General features: G+C 39.2%; 1 protein-coding gene across 2 annotated transcripts in view; it reads right to left on the reverse strand.

Moving 5' to 3' along the window:
- Samd12 (sterile alpha motif domain containing 12) overlaps positions 1-20,131 on the reverse strand; it is a 434,786-nt gene that overhangs the window by 280,214 nt on the left and 134,441 nt on the right. Inside the window, exon 3 of one of the 2 annotated variants that reach the window (XM_029565862.1) lies at positions 9,947-10,030. The exons of the other annotated variant lie outside the window; for it this stretch is intronic. Within the exon in view, the coding sequence (XP_029421722.1) occupies positions 9,947-10,030 (84 nt within the window). The remainder of the gene's footprint in view (positions 1-9,946; positions 10,031-20,131) is intronic. 2 annotated transcript variants of the gene reach the window in all.

Raw genomic sequence — 20,131 nt, forward strand, 5'->3', positions numbered from 1 at the left:
CAGTTTCCAAAATCTATAATGATTGGAAATAATAAAAGCAAAACAGCAAAACCTAACAATCTAAATGACTACTCGTAGGACAATGACTAAGTTACAGCTTTTTGGTGGAATACAGGTGTTGAGAATATGCACTTTTGGGTGCGGATGTACAGATTTTAGCATGTATGAAATCTACCATGAGAAATACGTATAATTCCATCACTTACAGAAGGATCACAAGTATAACACCAGCCTAGGCTATATACATAACAAGACCCTGTCTCAAACAAATAAAGTACATCCTATGTATACGTGTGTTTTAAAGATATGTAAAAATGGAGATCTCAAGTACAAGATGGCAAACTGAGCAGAGATGTCTAGTTATATTTTCACTGAATAACCTTAGCAATCAATAGCCCAAGGGTACACATAAAATCAGAATGACAGGGAAGGTTGAAGAGAGAAACACCACAGGGGAAGAGAATTTGAGGAAGTCAAGTGTTAAATGTAAAATTCTGTCACCCAAATCAGCACATGACAGGAGTTTGGAGGAAACTAGTATCACCATAAAATCTCAAAGGGGCTCTTGGCTTGGGAAAAGGAGTGGCAAACAGGGCACAGAATGGGAAATAATATAAGAAGTGTTTATCAGGTTTTATCTTGTCTGGTTTACTTGTCGGAAGGAAGATCAGTGGCCAAATAAAGGTTCAAGTATACACTCCAAAAAATAATTTCTCCCTTAAAAGTGTGGGTTTTCCTAAGGCATCCAGTGTGGTTTTGAGCATATTGCATGGATATTGCAAAGCAATAGCATCTTCCTTCTAGCACTTGGGTCACTCAGACAGCAAGCTCCACACAGAATGGGTCTTTCTCCATTGTTATGTTATCATTTTAAATGAAGTAGCAAAGTATGAACTAGTAATTTTTCAGGCCATGAACAGACTATCAAATACGCTCAAAGAGAATTTTTGAAGAAATCAATGTTCTTTAAAAACTTTCTGTAGCCTCAAAACAAAAATAAATAAATAAATAAATAAATTAAATAAAGCTGATGGGAGATAGCTTGGTCAGCAAAGTACCTCTCAAACAAGCATGAGGTCCTGAGTTTTCCCCAGAACTCCCCAACCCTCAGGGGTTTATTTGGCTTACATCTCCCAGCGCCCCCCCCCCCCCCCCCTCCAAGAATGATCTCAGGGAAGGAACCAGGAGGCAGGAACTGGAGCACAGGTCGTACAGACCTCAGGAGGCAGAGCAGGCAGATCCCTGGAGCTCACTGGCCAGCCAGCCTCACTTACTTGCTACTTGGCAGGTTGCAGGACTTTGAGAGATCCTGTCTTGGAGGGGAACTAAGGTGGACAGCTACTGAGGAAGGATGTCAGTGGTTGTACACATACACACACACACACACACACACACACACACACACACACAAATATGTAAAGTCCTATGACTTAACAAAAGGAGCAGTTCAGAAAGAAAAAGGACAGCTCTTCAATGTACAATTTAAGTTTTAAAACCTAATAGATGACTTGGCAGATAAAAATGAGAAAAATCTCCTGTCATGTAGAACAGGGTTCAGAAACCTTTTCTGTAAAGGGCCAGATAGTAAATATTTTCAGCTCTGCAAACCATACGGTCTCTGTCACCATTACTCACCTCTGGTTTTGTAGCATGAAAGCAAATGAGCATGGTCATGTTCCATTAAAATGCAATACTTGGGAACGCTGAAATTTGAGTTGCTCACAATATTTTCAAATTTATTTGATTTTAAAATTTTTAATTGAATATTTGCTATTTTCATACAGTATAATTTGATGGTGTTTGTTTTAGTTTGTTCCTCCATTGCTGTGACAAAATACTCTGGTGAATACCAACGTGGGGAGGAAAGGGTTTATTTGGCTTACATCTCTCAGGTCACAGTTCATCAGGGAGCCCAAGGTAGGAAGGAACTCAGGGCAGGAACCTGGAGGCAGGAGCTGAAGCACTGGCCATGGAGGAATGCTACTTACTGACTTGCCCCTCTGAGCCGTGCTCAACCTGCTTTCTTGTGCAACACAGGCCCACCTGCCCAGGGATGGCACCACCCACAGTGGGCTGGGCCCTCCCACATCACTCAACAATCAACAAGGTGCCCCATGGACATGGCCACAGACCAGTCCAATGGAGGCAATTCCCCAACTGAGGCTCCCTCAACCCAGGTGTGTCAAGTTGACACTAAAGCTATCCAGCACAGTATTTAATCCCCTCCTCTAGCCACACCTTCCCCTTATTGCTCCAAACCAATTGAATGTATAGAAAGATAGGTTAGGTAGAGAGGTAAGTAGGTGGGGGTGGGGGAGGCAGAGAGAGAGAGAGAGAGAGAGAGAGAGAGAGAGAGAGAGAGAATATTAAGACTATAGAGTCTAATTTGTATCCCCAAATATTCTTCAGTGTGACTCCATCCTGGAGCCTGGTTAACCTACCAGAATCCCATTCTTAACAGAGACTGTCTCTCCCTCTCTCAGCATTCATCGATTGCCAAAAGTTCCTTAGATTGGGTTTCTTACCCACATCCCCATGTCCATGCTGGGATTTTGTTTGATTTGAAGTTGGGACTTGTGCATGCAAACACCATTGCTGTAAGTTCATATGAGTAACTGACCAGCTATTTGGAAAACTCTTTTTCCCTGTGGTCATCTACCACTTCTGGCTCTTATAATCTTTCTGGCCCCTCTTCCACAATGATCCCTGTGCCTTGGGAGGCAGAAATTTAGTACAGTGTTCTATTCTGGAATAAGCCCTCTGCAAACTGTTGTTCTCGGCACATTGGCCATTTGTGGGTTTCTGTGTTAATCACCATCTGCTGCATAAGGAAACTTCTCTGGTGAGAGTTGAAAGATGCATTAATTTATGGGTATAACAATAACTCATAAGAAGTCAATTTAATAAATTGATTCTTTAGTGTTAGGCTTTCTCATATGTCCTGTGACCTGTCTAGCCGGTTTCCAAGTCCTGATATCAATATCAGTTATGGGCTCCATCCTACAAAGTGGACATTAAATCAGTTATAAAGTGGTTGGTTACCCCCAGAATATTCATGCCACTATTGTGCTGGTGGGCATATTTTGCCAGGCCAGTTGTTGTATATCACAGGAGTTACAGCTTGGTAAGGTTGGTGATGATTTTTTCCCCTCAGTAGCATGCATAGCACCTTCCAGCACTATAAATGCTGTTCTGTAGAGATGAGGCTCTGAAGTCAGCACCATGTTGCTTTCTCCCTGTTTATTCTACAACTTATGTATATAGTGTCTTCAGCAATAGGGTCTTACTATCAAGTTCTTATGGGTAACCAAGAGAAGGGGCAGTAATGACCAGTATTGTTTGATGATCAGTGGACCCCTTGTCAACAGCTTCCTGCTCAGAATTTTTGTGTGCCATAAAATATCTGTCTTCTTTTGATTTTTCAACCACTTAAAATGATTTAAAATTTTTTTAGGTTGCCAGAGATAACAAGTTGGATTTGGCCCATGGTTTGGCCCATGCTACCCTGTAATGTAAAAGGAGATTGTACCTGATATGTGAGATAGGTATTTTTGTTACATGCAAATGTTCAATATCTGAGGCCTATGCTTAAATGAACTGATAGCAAAGTCTCAAAGATATTTATATACCAGTGTCATTTTAGTATCATTCCTAAGGCCAAAAAAATATAAGCAACCCTCCCTTCATCTCTATCACAAGAATATTTACCTGTCTACATATGTTCATATGTAGGACCATAGAGTCTACTTGGAAAAGTTCCCCTGTATCCATACACCTAATCTCCAGCTTTGCTCAAAACTTAAATGTTTCTCATCTAGAAGAAGCAAACCCTCTATGATCTCTTAATTTCCATACTTGCCATTTGTAATCGGTCCTCCATAGCATGGTAAAGGTAAACCTAAGAAAGCAACCATAGGTAGATGAACAGTAGATAAAATGCAGGATGTAAAGATAATGGGCTGTCACTCTGCTTCAAAGGGGAAGGGCATTCTGATAGGTGCTACAACATGGATGGACCAACAGGACATTCTAGTAGGCAAAATGAGACAGTCACTAAAAGAAAAGTAATCTGATTCTATCTGTGTGAGGTGCATTCATTACTCAATCTCAGAGAAACAGGAAGTAGAATGGCCATGAGCAGGGCCTGGGGGAGAGGGACCAGAGAGTGTAACTATTTAATGTGTATAACAATAGAAGGTGTGAAGAGCTGTAGAGATGAATGGTGATAATGGTTGCAGTATGCATGTGTTTAATATTATCACACTCCATAGTTCACGTGATTAAGAGTGTAATGTTTGTCTTTCATAATAGATAAAATGTTTTTAAATGACCTAGAAGGTTCTGTATTGGTTATATTTTTATAATAATTCAAAAGTCAACCAAAGTTAATCTTTAAATTGAAAGGGCTTGCTAAGTACCTGTTAGAATTAGTAGAAGACTACTCATATCTAAATGTATTCTCATGAAATTTCAAAACTATTAAGAATAAAAAGAAAACTGTAAAGTCTCCTAGAGATAAATAACCAAGATACGATGAAAGGATTTGAACGCCAAACTGCCTTAGCCTTTTCACAGGCCTACTTGATAGTAGAGTAATGCTGTTATAGTTGTGAGGGAATTTTTTTTTCAATTTAGAAGCCATATCTAGTCATTACATTAACCAAAGACTGAAGTTAGAACAAAGGCATTTTATGACTTGCAAGAGTGTTCTTAGAAGGGACTTATAGTCGTGTTCCACAAAGCAGAAGATGTGAACTAAGAGAGCGGAAAAGGATAAGGGAATCAATTCATCCATTCATCCATCCATCCATCTATACATCCACCAATTCATATGAACACCCTTCCATTGATCCATCAAGGAGAGCAGCAGAAACAAATCTTTGGAGCCAATAGGCTAATCTACAGCAAAAAAGACTTCATGGGAAAAAATGGAAGGGGGAATTTAATAAATGGAGACTGATTACAATCTTTGGAAGTATTGATAATTTTAAATAGACTGTGAAAAGATTTCCGTGGTGATTCAAGCCTGTAATCCCAGCACTTGGGAGCACAGAGGCAGGAGGATTAGAAGTGTGACCTCTGATGAAACAAAAGAGAGGAGAGGGGAAGGGGAGGGGGAAAGAAAGGGAGAGAGGTAGGGAGAAACTTAGGTAATTCAAAGACCCCAAACTTCATAAGAATATTTGTTCCAAATCTGAAGTACTGTGCCATGAATTTGAGAAGTAGCTGGTATATAAGATATTTACTTAATTTTGGTGTTTAGAAACTTCTTTAAGATTCTCAATGCATATGGCATTGGATGGCTACAAATGTGATATAAGAAAAAATAATGTAAATGGACTAATTGGCTCAGCATTTGAACAGAATTTACACAGTCATAAGAAGGTAAATGCTGCTTATTGATTTTTACTTTTAAATAAATCTACAATCATAACATAGTGGGATGGCTAGATTGTCAGATTGAATAAATATGTTATTAACCTTGACAGCATGAAAGTAATGCTGTAGATGACAGGTGAAACTTTAGAAGAACAAGTAGAGAAAAAGTTAAAAGAATACTTTATTTGAAAATTATAGAAGCATAGAAATATTGTTTATGATTATGAAACGATCAGTAGAACTAAAATTGGTATGACACAGTATAAATATTTTAAGGATAGATGGAGGGGAAAGTTGCCATTTACTTGCTAATCCCTAATTATTCTTACTATGATATCAATAGATAATTTTTGAAGCTAAATAAATTAAAGAGGCCAAGAAGAAAAACCATTAACATTGAATTTCCAAGAGACTTCCATAATTACACAGGCTATTGCCACAATCCTTGGTTATCTCTCAGAACTTGAAGGTAAAACCCTATTGCTAAAGACAGGACATACTTCAGACACAGGTCTTAGAGCTGGAACTGACCTGGAAGCCTCCTCCCTGAAGACTAGCTCTCTTAGTTTTGGAGGACACTATGCAAGCTGCTATGGAAGAAAGTCATTCAATGGTCCAACCCCAGATTTAAAGCCTTATAACCACAATGACTGGTACAGCACACTCTATTGGCACAGTAGTGGCACTTTTATCTTGGATATAATCAACAGCTATCTAATTGCACTTAAAATCCACTCAGTGGAAGGGAACTCATGGGTGGCACTGTAAACATAGCCAAATACACATAGCTAGAGAGGCCATATATCTTAGAGAAAACCCCAAGGGCTGTCACATTCTTAGACACATGTAATTTCTTAGTATATGTGAAATAAGGATCCTTATATTTATAGACAACAATGCCCAAGTCACCACTCATCAAAGAAGCTTCTTTTGTAACACATAGAGATTATTACAGAGTTCCACAACTGGTCACACACAGAGAATAAGTGTCTGTGAGATGCCCAGCCCTAAGTGACACCACTATAATGGAACCCCTACACTTAAGGCTCACAGAATATAGTGGAACAAAGAGCAGAGGGAATACTAATTCATCTCTCAACTCTCATCAGCAAAGCTTCCCCCATGTAAAAGAGGGCAATGAACACAAATGGCCGAAATGTAGAGTGTAAGAGTCTTCAGAGTGTGGGGTCCTTGGACAGTACCCCTATGCTGAACTTCACCCACCCGGGGCTCAGGGACCATTGTGGAAGATATTGCAAAAAGATTATAAGACCTAGGGGAGGAAGTGACCATAAAGAAACAGAGTTTTACAGGCTCCTGGGACCTTGCTCATATGAACTTACAGGAATGGTGTCAGCATGCACAAGACCCATGCAAACTCAATCAGACAAAAACCCAACATAGAACTGGGGAAATGGGCAGCAGGCTGTAACCGTAGCTGCTTATTACTGCTGGATGAGAGAGAGTTGATCTTCTTTAAGGGTGAGACTCTAGATTGGCTGACTAGACCCCAGTGAATGAACTTTCACTGAGAGGTGTCTGGGCACACTAACTTGACTCCATAGGCCTTAACATATATGAAAGAATGCATGAAATCTGGTGGGGGGAATAGAGGGATGCAGATGGAGAAGAGTTTTAAAGATAAGATATTTTGTATGAAATGCACAAAAATTCAATAAAAATATACACTGGAAAAAATAGACATTGGACCTCATGTTATCTAACTTTTTGTTGCTATAACAAACCCAAGAGAGAGATGATTTAAAAGGTGGAAAGACTCATGGCTTCAGAGTTTTTGGTCCATGGTTGGCCCATTTCACTGTCTTTAGACATTTGGCGAGGCAGAAACACTGTGGTGAAGGTACGGCTAAGGAAGGCTGATTACTTCATGGAGATTAGGAAGCAGAAAGATGTAGGAAGGAGAAGCCAGGGGGCAGTCTGCCTTTCCAAGACATGCCCCCAGTGACCTGATTCCTTTAACTAGGCTCACCATCCACAGCTTGACAACATCTCAATGGTCTGTTCACATTTAGAGTCTGTCATTGGGTTAGTCCATTGTGAAGGTAGAACCCATTGATTCAGTTACTTTCCCCAAACTCTCCCTTAGAATACTGCTTGTCTTGGGGACCAAGCCGTCAATACATAGCCCATCTTGGTGTATACTTTATAAGCAGCTTTACTCTGGAAGTTGCAATGAGGTTGGAGAAAGGAGTTACTTAAGTTGGGACCATGTATAGGTTCTTTAGCAAGATAAGAGATGTGTTTTATACTTTAATATCTCTCTCTCACTCTGCACGTATACATATATCTTGTGTGTGTGTGTGTGTGTGTGTGTGTGTGTGTACTGTTTATTTTTATTCATTATTTTAATTTTATGTGTGAGTGTATTGCCTGCATGTATGTAACTGCACCCGTGGCATACAATGTCCGTGGAGGTCAGAAGACAACATTGGATCCCCTGGAACTGGAGTTACAGATGGTTGTTAGCTGCCATGTGGGTGCTGAGATTCAAACCCGGGTCTTTTGCAAGAACAGCCAGTTTTCTGAACTGCTAAGCCATCTCTCCAGCCCCTTTAATCCCTTTCTTAAACAACCTTGTGTATCCTTTCTTTGACAGCAATAAGATTAAAAAACAGTGTGATTACAGAAACAAAAAAAATTGGTTAAATTATTAATCAGAGATAGATAATAATTTGTTCAGAAGAGAGTATGGCCACAAAAATATGTACTTGGATACAGATTCTAGGATAACAATCTATAAAAGTAATGAATTATGCTAATAAAGCTAGTCCTCAATTTTTTCTTCAGTGATATAAAAGCCAGTCCTTGAAAAGCAAGTGCAAACATATAAAAAAAAGTGTTTTCTTGATTATCTTATAATTCATCTAACCTTTATCTTCCTGTTGATTATATGTTGGTAGAAAATAGAGATTTTCAAAGCTCTAGCAGTCTTAGGTTCCCAGGCTGTTGATTTTTAATTGACCAGCCTCTACCCCTGTGTTATTTAGCTTAGGTTACCATGACAATGTGCCACAGATCAGGTGACTTAAATGACAGAAGTGCATTTTCTCAGTGATATAGGGGCTGGAAGTCTGAGATCAGGAAGCTAGCTATCATGGCCATGTGTGGTGAGGAATAGCATCCTGGTTCACAGACAACTACTCTCACTGTGGTTTGACTTTATTCTCCAAATAAAAGTTAGGAACTAGGGCATCAGTATGTGTTATGTTGAGGTCCCACAAGCATCCAATCCAAGTATCCTCCATTGTAGGAATTCATCATCTGGCTGAATGGAACAGGTGGACAGACTGTTTAGTCAGCAAGAAGCCTTGGAGATGGGATATCCTTTGAGTACATTTAATTCTTAAAGTTTAAAAGTAGAATTGGAAATTTCCCACAGATCATATGCTTTCAGATTCTGGAGTCTGTCTCTACTCCCTACTTACCCCTCCGTCCCAGCACAGCACCCTTCCGTGGTGCTTCTGCTTTCTCTGTAGTGCAAAGAGTAGAGTAGTCTCATCTTCCCTAGGACCCATAACCTTCTATTTTCTGTAAAATCTTGGAAATTAAACACTCAGACTTTTATTTAATTTGAGCATAACAATTTTACAATACAGAGTAGGTATTTTCATTGTGCACTGAAACAGAAAGATCAGCCCTGTGCAATTGTGTTGCATAGGAAATGTGTTTGTCCTCTTTCCTAGAGGAAAGTAGGAGAGACCTGGAATGGGGCCCAGCTGAGCTCAGCTCTGCCCTGGTCATACCAGAACAAAAGTAGGATTGTCTGTATTTACATTTGTCTTAATCAGATGAACAAGGAAGCAATATAGCACAAACGTATCGTTAAGAGATTCTACATTTCTGATCCTTATTTTGCCATTATTTCCATTAAACTAAGTCAGTATGGTGTGGGGCTTTATTGCCACCTATACAGAATGCAGCTTTACAATTTACCAGCACTGACTGGATGAGCTGCTTGGCTCCTCTAAGCCTGTTCCTTATAAATCAGATGTGATAGCTGCTCTATAAATCATTGCAAAGATTAGATATGACTTGTCGGAAGTCCTCAAAATCATTCTAACAGTCTTTGTCACTACATCATTGCTAATACTGTGTCTGGAAAGATATCAGCCTACTCTTCTACCACATTTCCAAGCCCTATTTGGTCAGGCTTGACCATACATATGCTCACAAGGATTTCCAGAAAGGACGAATTACAAAACATGCATATTCACTCACTCCTGTGAGCTAACTTTATCATCTCCTTCTTATTCTTTTCTCAAAGCAAGCTACATAGTTCCTGCTTGTCCAGGACTCAAGAATTGCGGAAGTAGATGCAGACTCATTACTAAGGACCTCCAGTCATATTGCACCTGGTCCCTTTTGCAATGGGGTCTCATCATTATCAATCCACTATACTGTTATGCCAAAGGCATTGTTGTAGAATTATGCAACAGTGATAGTCAATAGCATTGTTGTGGGTCATATTTGTTTTTACCTTTGCTTTTGTCATGCTTTTATCCATCTCTTATTCACACAGAGGGTTGCTGATAAGGTGTGTACTTACTTGTAAGTGCGTCTTTGTGTCTTGTGTGCACCATGTCTCTAGTAGGCTCTGCTCATCTGTGTGGAGGAGTGATGGGTTTTCCTGCTGTAATAAGACAGGGCAGACTCAAAGTACAGTATTCACTCCCTCTAAATCTCTTGACAGACTCAGCAATATGAGCTTATACAAAGAATAGGCCTTGATAACCAGAGCTATCTAGGCTGCCAGAGACATCTTGTTTCTTGTCGATTGCCTGTGCACATCTGTTTATTCTCTCTATGAGGTTATATTGTTAGAAACCCTGGTTCCTAGAAACATGCATTTAGGGGACAGTAGATCTTACCAGCCTTGTCTGCAAACATCTTGTTGGTGTCTTTTGAGCAGCAACATCTGCACATCTGGCTTGTGTGTCTTAATAAATAGCTGTATGAGGTACCTGGGAGAATCGGAACTGTCTTTGGCATAGAATTAGGGTATTCTGTACAGGATTGTCCCTGGAAATAGGCAAGGCTGATGATGAATCTCAGGAGGAAACCAATAAATAACTTCTCATGAAATCTTCAAGGTGATATTTATATAGTTCCCAAAATAAGTAGGAGTTGCCTGAATTAAGAGCACACCTTTGCCTCTCTTGATTTGCTATCTTTATTTTTCTATCATTTTCTCTTCTTACTGTGTTTTCTCACTTCTTTCTTCCTATGCCTATCTGTATTTACTGGTGCCTGTTAATCCTACTCCTTCCATCGGATCTGTTCTGCTAGTCTTAGCTTGCTACACCTAACAGTGTCTCACCATGTCCACAACTCAAGTCACCTGTCTTCCAAAGAGTGCCAGTATCCACTGTCCCGTGCCAAATCAGGCTTGAGGACCCAGTAGGGAGACACATAAATGCTACTGAAGATATATTAATACTTTCTTTCTGGACACATGGTGTATATGGGTCCAAGTACTATTTAAATGCTCTTAACAAACTATTTCTAATCCTTCCACAAACCATGGGGTAGGACTTATCTGCAATGTATTGAGGCAAGGAACAAGTTCAGAATGGTTCAGGGACCAGCCCAAGGTCCATGGTACTAGGGATTAGCCAAGCTGGCCTTCATTCCAGATCTGTGTGTGGTTTCAAATGCTAAGCTGTCTTGTCACATCACTCCCTATGTCAGGTGAAAAAGGAAAAAAGACTGAGGCTCCGGGACGTGAGCTATGTTGCTAAGAATTATGGTGCTAGACTGCTTCTGCATTTTTGGCTCAGTCACTACAAGAAAAATTTAATCAGAAGGAAGTCTGTTTCAGTCTCAACCTGAGAATGTCAAGAGCACAGCTGGGACCTGAACCAGTTTTCTGACACTTCCAAGGGTGTAGGAGTGTGATATATGAAGACGGCCAGGCGGTTCTTCCATTTGTTTGCCAGATGATTACTGCGTGCCTTGTGTCAGGCACTGTTGTAAAGTTTGGGATTTTTTTTTCCACAGAATAAGAAAGACTTCAACCCTTATGCAGGGTGCAAGGCAGTGAGAAGTCACACAATCATAGATAAAATGAGTGAATTATGTAGTGTACTGTGTGATACTTGTCCCAGAAGAAGAAGCTGTAGAGTGAGGTACTGAGTCCTGGAGAGACCCAAAGGAGGAGTGTTAAATTTCTAAAGAGGAAGACAGGGAGGGTAAGCCTTCTTGAGAGAGAGGAAGCAAATGTTTACAGAGGTAAAGAATTAGCCATGTAAACAAGAGCATTTGAGGCAAAATAAGATAAAGGCATACTTGATATTTTTGAGCAACAACAAAGAGACTATGATAGAGCAGAATGTATTAGGGAAAGCTTCATCAATGACATGAGTGACGTTTGGTAGTCAGATTGTGTGAGGCCTGACATGCTATCTTAAAGAAGCAAAATGAAGGCAAAGGAAGGATCAAATGCCCCGTTGAGTGCATCAGATACCCAGATGCAGTTGGTTCAATGTGGAATTAGATTATTTCTCATTAGAATTTTGACAATGTAATGACAAGAGAGATGGAGTTTGGGATATTTGAAAGTAGGTCCCTTGAGGTTTTCCAACAGATGACATGTGGAATATAAGAGAAATAGGGGTCTATGGTGAAGCTGAGATTTGAGACTTTGGCAATGGCTGAAAGTCTCTACCAAAGCAAAGTTTCTATCAGATGGGATTTTTAAAGTAACAGACGGACCAGTTTTGGACAGAAGAGTAGGAGGTTCATCTTGAATATTTTCAGTTTGATGTTTATGTACTGGATATGTGACTAGATGTGCAAGGTTGTTGGTGACATATAGGAGTCTTTAGTAAAGATTGGGCTAGAAATATAATTTGAGGTTCATCAGCCTATATCATGGTAAGAAAAGAAAGCCAAGGGACATGTAAAATGAAAATCAATATAGTAAGTGGCAATGAAATTTGTTTCCATTTGTTTGAGAAGTAGGACTCAAGAATCCATCAGAGAGTTGATGGAAGTCCATCTTTAATTTTGTCATGAAAACACCATAGTGCTCATTAGCAATGAGTGGCCTGTTTCATAAGATACATTTTACAGAAGATGTGAATTTTTAAAGAAAGCCTTAAACCTATATCAGTGTTTCCTCAAATTTTGTGCAGCAACAAAAGGTGAGTAATAGGAAAGAGAAAGAAAGGAGAGCTGTAGTCATTCTCAGTTAGGAAACTTAATAGGTAGTCTTTAAGTTAGGACATTCATTCATACATATATAAACATACGTGCACATACATGCTTGCATGCACACACAGAAACCCCTACCTTAATATGTTCATCATGGCCCAGGTCTATGAACCACTATGTTATGTATTTTAAACTGGATTACATTCCTGTGTTAGATTTTAAAACATGAAGTAATTAGTTACTTGGATTCCTTTAGACCTGCAGTGCCTGTGACACTGTGGTGCTCAGCAGTAAGAACTGAAAAAAGACTGTCACTAAAATCCAAATGGGCCTATAAAAGAAAGTTTGCCTCAGTCTAATCCTCTCTTTATTGTTTTTCCCACTTTTATTCTTTTAAATGTCTCCACCATAGTCCTGTCTTAGACAGTGTTCCTCAAATTTCCAGTCCCAGGACTCTGTTATAGTCTTAAAAGTTATCGAGAACCTCAAAGCGCTTTTAATGCATGGATGGTGCAGATGGAGAAGAACAGTCAATAGAGTGGTTAATAAATGTTTAAAATAATTCACTGAAACTTTAAAAATGAAATTGGGGCTCAGAAAAAATTCTACCTTCAGAATATGAGAGCTAAGATTTGAATGCAGTTCATTTGAAGACGATTCAAAATTTTAGATTTTCTGTGAATTTAGCATATACCAACGATGTGACTTAGTATCATCAAGGTTTAGGCTTCTCAGCAGTAGAGTCGACACATTGATGATACTGCAATTTGAAAAAAAAAAAAAATGAACATTCTACAACGGTGAATGAAAAGACTGGAAAGTGAAAGGTCTCTAGCAGGTTCAATGTGGAGAGCAGTGAAAAGGGTAATGAATCCATACTCCAGATTTGAAAAACTAATTAAGTTGTTTTCCCATGTCTACCATTTAGAAACTGCTAAACACTACTCAGCAGAGATGATCGACACACTTTAGGAACGATTGGATCATTCTGGTGATGTTAAAGCATTGTTAAAGATGAATGACTATGAAATAACACTATGTTTATATGCTGAATCCACCCAAGAAGACATGCTCACCTTTTTCTTGGAAGCATTCTAGTGGGGAGACACAAGAGCTTCATCTGTCATAATGTATTTAGGTTCAAACCAAGAATAAACACTGAAAATGAACTTTGTGGCCTTGGGAGATTGCTCATTGGTAAAGTGCCTGCCTTGCAAGCACGAGAGCCTGAGTTTGATCCCCAGAACACATGGCAAAACTAAAAACCTGGGTGAAGTAGCAGGCACTTGTAATCTCAGCGCTGGGGAGGGTGAGGCAGATGGATTCTGGAGACTCCCTGGCCAGCCATTCTAGCCTACTTAGAAAGTTCTAGGCCAGTGAGAGACCTTGTCTCATGAAGCAACGTGGGGAGCTTGGAGATGACACTGCAGGTACAAGCACTAACTGCTCTTGCAGAGGACCCATGGGCTGCTATCAGTGGTCTGTAACTCTAGTTCCAGGGGATCCAGTGCCCTCTTTTGGCCTTCACAGGCATTGCAAGCATGCCATGCACTTACATACATGCAGGCAAAATTCATACACATAAAATAAAAATGAAAAGTAAATATTGTTAAAAAGATGGACTACATCAAGAAAAGACATATGAGGTTGTCCTCTGGCCATAACATGTATGTGCACAAATAATAATAACAATAATAATAGTAATAATAATAATAATAATAATAATAAAGGCATTGCAAGCATGCCATGCACTTACATACATGCAGGCAAAATTCATACACATAAAATAAAAATGAAAAGTAAATATTGTTAAAAAGATGGACTACATCAAGAAAAGACATATGAGGTTGTCCTCTGGCCATAACATGTATGTGCACAAATAATAATAACAATAATAATAGTAATAATAATAATAATAATAATAATAATAATTCTTCACAATTACCTTTGTAATTGTTACTAAAAGTGAACATTATTAGTATTTAAAGATAATTAAGAGTTGAGTATTCTGTGGACTAGCATACTTCTTGATGTTTGGAGATCCTTTTTCAGATGAGTGAGTGTTCAAAACCCCTAAAGTAGACATGAATGGTTTATTGTATGCAAATGTGCATTTCTTCCTCCTCTTCTCCTCTGTCCTCATCCCTTCTTTCTACAATCTTGAGTGTGATGGCAGAGGAGTAGGCAGTAAAAAAGGGACATGGAGCTAAAGAAGGGGTATTCAAGACAGTCAGGGAAGGAAGCTCTGGCAGCTTGTAAACACTGGCTTATAATGAGATGCTAAAGATGTGTTGACCACATTCTGGTATTTGTCTATGAAGCTCAATTTGTCCTTCCAATGGATATTGATGAACTAAGTCTCTGCTTTTTCACAATCAACCAATTAAACCACATGTAAATTCACCTCGGAAAGATTTTGTACTGCAATTAGACTTCAAACTACAGTTTTCTTTATAAATCAAAAACAAGTAAATTGAGAGAGAACATTTGCAAAAAGATGCATTAAGGGATAAATTACAAAATAATATTTAACTTTAAAGAATTTTGCAATATGTTCTTCAATACTGAACTTCTTTAAAGCATTTAATTATTTCATTACTTAGCAGAAAAGCTTCTAATTTACCTTGAAGAACTAAAATTTAATGTGTAAGAATATTTTTTGGTTAAACACAAAATCTTCACTGAGTTAAAGCAGAAGTCCAAGGGTTGGCAGTGTGTCTAGTACTACACAATGTAGAGTTCTCCATGCCAGAAAGGTAAGTGATCTCTATATGCTTAGCAATGCTGGCTGAAAGCTAGGAAAACCTAAAGAACTTTGGTTTCGTTTGTCTGCCTGACTCTTGTTTTCCTGATGTAATGCCTAAGACCTTCCCCAATCAAATTAAATCAGAATCTCTCTGGGGCAGACACAACAAGCAGTGATTGTACATCACAGCTGGGGCAGAGATCTCGTCCTGGTACATGCCTTCAGATGGGTAAGTTGACTCATAACACTTGATGGCTTTCTAGCTTGAGTACTCAATTTCCTTTGCTCTAGGACAACGCTTTCTAAGCAACTATTCTGTGGTTATTTGATTCTCCAGGTTGGTTTTCTTCAGGGGCTTAAAGGAAGTGAACCACTCACCCCAGGTAATCTGTCTGCTTCCTGGTTACAGTTCTCACTTCAAGTTAACAAATAGGACAAATAATTTCTCAAATGCCCCTTGTTATTTGAAAGAATCCTACAGCTGTTTCAGGCTCTGTTAGCTAGTTGAGAAAGGAAACACATGGCTTCAGACATATACAAGGTAGAGGATTTCAAATGACTCTATTAGGTGCCATCCTTAGAAGCCAACTTACTGCTTTCTTTCTTTTAATGGACTTTAAAGGCAGTTATTGTTTTTAAAAGGAATAATTAACTTCTAGTTCTATTATAGTAAAGCCATAAACCTGTATGCTGCACATTCTTTAGTCCTCAGGGTGGCTGACTATCCTAGTTTACCTGGGATACAGGTGATCTCTGGAGACTGAGACTTCAGTTTTGAAACTGAGACAGTCCTAGGGAAATAATCCCTCAGAGGGTTCTGGGGACTCAAGAAGTTCAATACTAAATGGATCTAGGATGAAGTGGCTGCCTTACACATGCTTGTTTTTAAGACTGATCCACTCGACCTCTGAGGCTTCATTGATCACCTAATAGTAACTAAAGGGAAACAAGAAGATCAGAGGAAGAATTAAAGATGTTCTCATCCTCACATCTCAATTCCTCAGCAAAAGAATAAGAAATGAGCTAGCATTCTATTGTACCCAGAAAGAGCACTTTGCACAGTGTTTTCACAGAAGAAATCCAAGATTAGGACAATCACAGTTCAGATTAAAGCAATAGGAAAGAGTACTAAGGCACCACATGCCTGGTTCTGGAGCCCAGACAGCCATGGGAATTCTTAGACCAGGGTGTTCAGCTGTTTATTTCATAAGACCAGAAGCTAAGGCAACCCTGAGGCTCTATGGCCAAGCTAACATGTGATGGTACTTAGCCAAATGCATCAGCCTAACTGATGTATAAGGATTACACATTATCAGATATAAATCTAAGTATTAAATTCATTTATATGCGAGAACACAAAGCTGTTCCTGTAAGCTTTATTTATCCTTGAAATTTCTCCATTTCATAGTAGGTGCATAACAAATTACACAAAAATATTAACTAGAAAAACTTCTCATGTGGGAAGAATATGTATATTAAAGGATAATTTAATAAAAGTGATTTGCTTTCATGTATAGTCTACAAAATGGCTGACATCTATTTAAGCAGATTTGTACCTAACCAATCCTTACAAAGTCTTTAAAATAAAGTTGAGAGAATGATTCAGATTAATGTTATTAACCCCAAATTAAAGAAGAGACAATTTACAAATTATGTGTTCTGGCTAGCCATAACAGACAAGGACAATAGAAGGAGGTGTGTTAAGAAGGAAAATTAAACTGAAATTAGATGCCCTACCCACAAATTTCGTCAAAACTTAGAGGAAATTAATCAACACTTCACACTTGCTTTGCTGATCACAGAGAGTCTCTGACTCCACTTTACATAAGCAAATAAAGATGGTAACACTTGACATGTAATTCTTGGCTCACTTAATTAGATTGCTTCACAAACCATTTTCAGTAATCAATGATTCCTAGCAGAAATCAAGAGGACATCAAGCAGTAGGGAACAGAAAATGACAGGATTGCATTTTCTTGGGTTATCTAATCAGGGGCGGTGGTCTAAGCATCAAATTGTTCTGCCTCTTGCCTATAAATCTTTGTCCACGTGAACCTCTCTGGGTCCCCCTGTGACCTCATAACCCACTATGGCAAAGGTATCCTAAAGTCAGACTGTCTGAGCTTACATCTCCACTGAATTCCACTATGACCCACAGCAAATCATCTTAGCATGTCAGTTTCCTTGGGTAAATGGAAATAACTATACCTACCACATACAGTTGGTGAAGACCTAAGTGGTCCAATCCATGTACATTGCTTAAACTAATGTTTATTCATTGAAAAGTCTATGCGAATGCTTATTATTTTATTGATTTTGTTATTTCATATTTCACAAGTTGTACTATCTCTTATGTAAAGTTAGTCTCTTCCCTAGGTTGAACCAAAACAATGTAGCTTCTTCCAAAGAGCACATGGCACCAATCTGATGCAAGATGATGCCGGTTCAAAACAGATGATATCAAGATGTTCATTCCCTTACCTTATAAGAATGAAGAACACCAGTTCTATAGCAGCTTTGGGCTCAGAAGTCATTATCTGGTTTGGAATCTGGCATAAGCCAAGCATATCAGTTGGTAAGGATCTGTTTGAATTTTGCTTCATCAATTAAAGGCTGAGGCAAAAAAGTCAAGTAAGTGATTCTTTATTTATGACAGGGTCAATCTATTTATGACTCCAAGTTGGTACTTAGACTACTTGTTCAAACCACCAAGACATTTTTCCAATTCAAGGCCCCAAAGGTCTTGATAAAGATTATGGGAACTGCAGCTTTCTGAACTCTACTGGAATATAAAGATGGGGACCAATGTGCCACATGCAGAAGATCATATTACCTATTCAACAGGAGGACAGAACTTGCTACAAGCTCTACATTTTGAACCTTCAGTAACCTCATTCTTGTAAATGGCAAACCTTACTTGGCCAACAGTACAAATGAAGAAGTCAGTGAAAAAATCAAATGGCAGAGTACAGTCGCAAAGTGAGTATATGGAGGGCATGTGTGTGTGGGTTCACATTAGGTTCAGTTCCCAACACTATGAAATAACTGTGGATGATGGGCAAATAACTCCCGCTGCACGATCAAAAAGTCTATCATTATGATCTTTGGCAGCTTCACCAGGTGGTAACATGAACTAGCAAAGAGGGATGGGTTTTCACCAATGCCTCTGTAAAACAATCAGTCTTCACATGCTCAGAAAAATACACTTCTACTGGCAGCAACATTTTCTCTAAAAATGCCAAAATGCCTTTCATCTACCTGCTGCTATTTCCACGGGCTCAAAAATGCCCTCAGAAAGCAACTCCGTGTAAAGAGAAATCCAACCAGCCACATGGTTCTTTAAGGAGCTCTGTTGATAGGAAGTGATATTCTATTTCTAACATGAAAGCTTTTCTGTGGGTTTGGAGCTGCTCATCTGCTTCTCTTGCTCCTGTCTCTCTCTTCTCTTCCCTCATTGACTCAGAAGCACCTAGCAGGATGCTGGGCACAGAGCACATTAGGCAAGTTGAACTGGAATGAAGGTTCATTGCAGCAGCAGAATAGATCCTCCACTCCAGTTTCTTTTCATGAACACTATGCCCCAACAGAAAGATATGCAGGACTTTGTGAGTTAATCCACAGATATATCATTTTGTCCCTGTGCAGAGAAGGTGAAAAAAGCAGTGGTCAAATTGAGGAAGAAAAGTAAAAGGAATTCTTTCCTGCATGAATAATGAGATGTAAAGTTCAACTATTATGCCAAAAGTTTTTATTCAACATTTTATTTAATATTCAAACATGTATATAATAGATTTGGATCCAACTCGCCCCTATCCCTTTCCTTCCAATTCCTAACCTGTCCCTTACCCCTGCCACTTTTCTTTCCCAAGTTCATATGCTTTCTCTTTATTAAAATTTAATATCCACTAGAGTCTATTTAGTGCTTCTTATGTGTGCATGAGTTTGGGGACTGGAGCATGGATACCTTCTCAGGGCCAAAATCCCTGAAGAAAAGTGGCTCTCTCTTTCTCTCCCAGTAGCCATCAGCTGCCAATAGCTGCTCAGATAGGGCTTGTACCTCATGAGCCTCTCCCACATCCATGCTATGATTTTGGCTGATGTGATCTTGTGCAAGCACATGCACTCCCAGCTGTTGTGGCTTCATGTGTGCAACTGTGTATTCCCAAAGTTTTAAGCTGTAGTGAGGAGCTACAGCATCATCATCTCATATAGAATTTTGATGGATTTCTAGTTTCTCATTGCAATTGAGTATTCGTATGTCTTACTCTATGCTGTTCATTCTCCCAGGAATGTCACAGTCCAGCCCATTTCTGCCTACACAGTAGTCAAGTTAAACCTCACTCTTCTGCCCCTCCAAACACTGGGTCTTCCTTTGACTTGTCAGAACTACCTATGTTATCCCGATGCACCAAAGCACTGGTTGCTTGTTGCATACTTTGCAGTGGATCTCTCTTATTTGTGGAAAAGGATGAGACCCTCAGGGCAGCTCTCTGGTGTGCTCTGCAGGGTTCTCAGAGTTCTGTGAGGTGAGCACTGTTTTCTAAAATACATTTTATAAATGTATTTCACAGAAATCAGTTTGTGTACTCTGACACATTATTGTTCCAGCTTTTTGTGAACTATGAGGCAAAAGCCACTATAATTTATACACATCCATCTAACCTCCTGCCACCAAGGGAGCTAAGTCACAATTATACATATTTGCACAGACAGGGGCAGGTACTACAATTTTTATACTGTTATTATAGCATTAATTTAATTGGAGTTACAATGGAAACAAGCCAAATGTGTCTGGTGACAGGAAGATGTTTTAATAAATTACGGTGCTGTGCA

Source organism: Nannospalax galili, unplaced genomic scaffold, assembly GCF_000622305.1.
Source record: "Nannospalax galili isolate Female #2095 unplaced genomic scaffold, S.galili_v1.0 scaffold17, whole genome shotgun sequence".
Lineage (NCBI taxonomy): Eukaryota > Metazoa > Chordata > Mammalia > Rodentia > Spalacidae > Nannospalax > Nannospalax galili.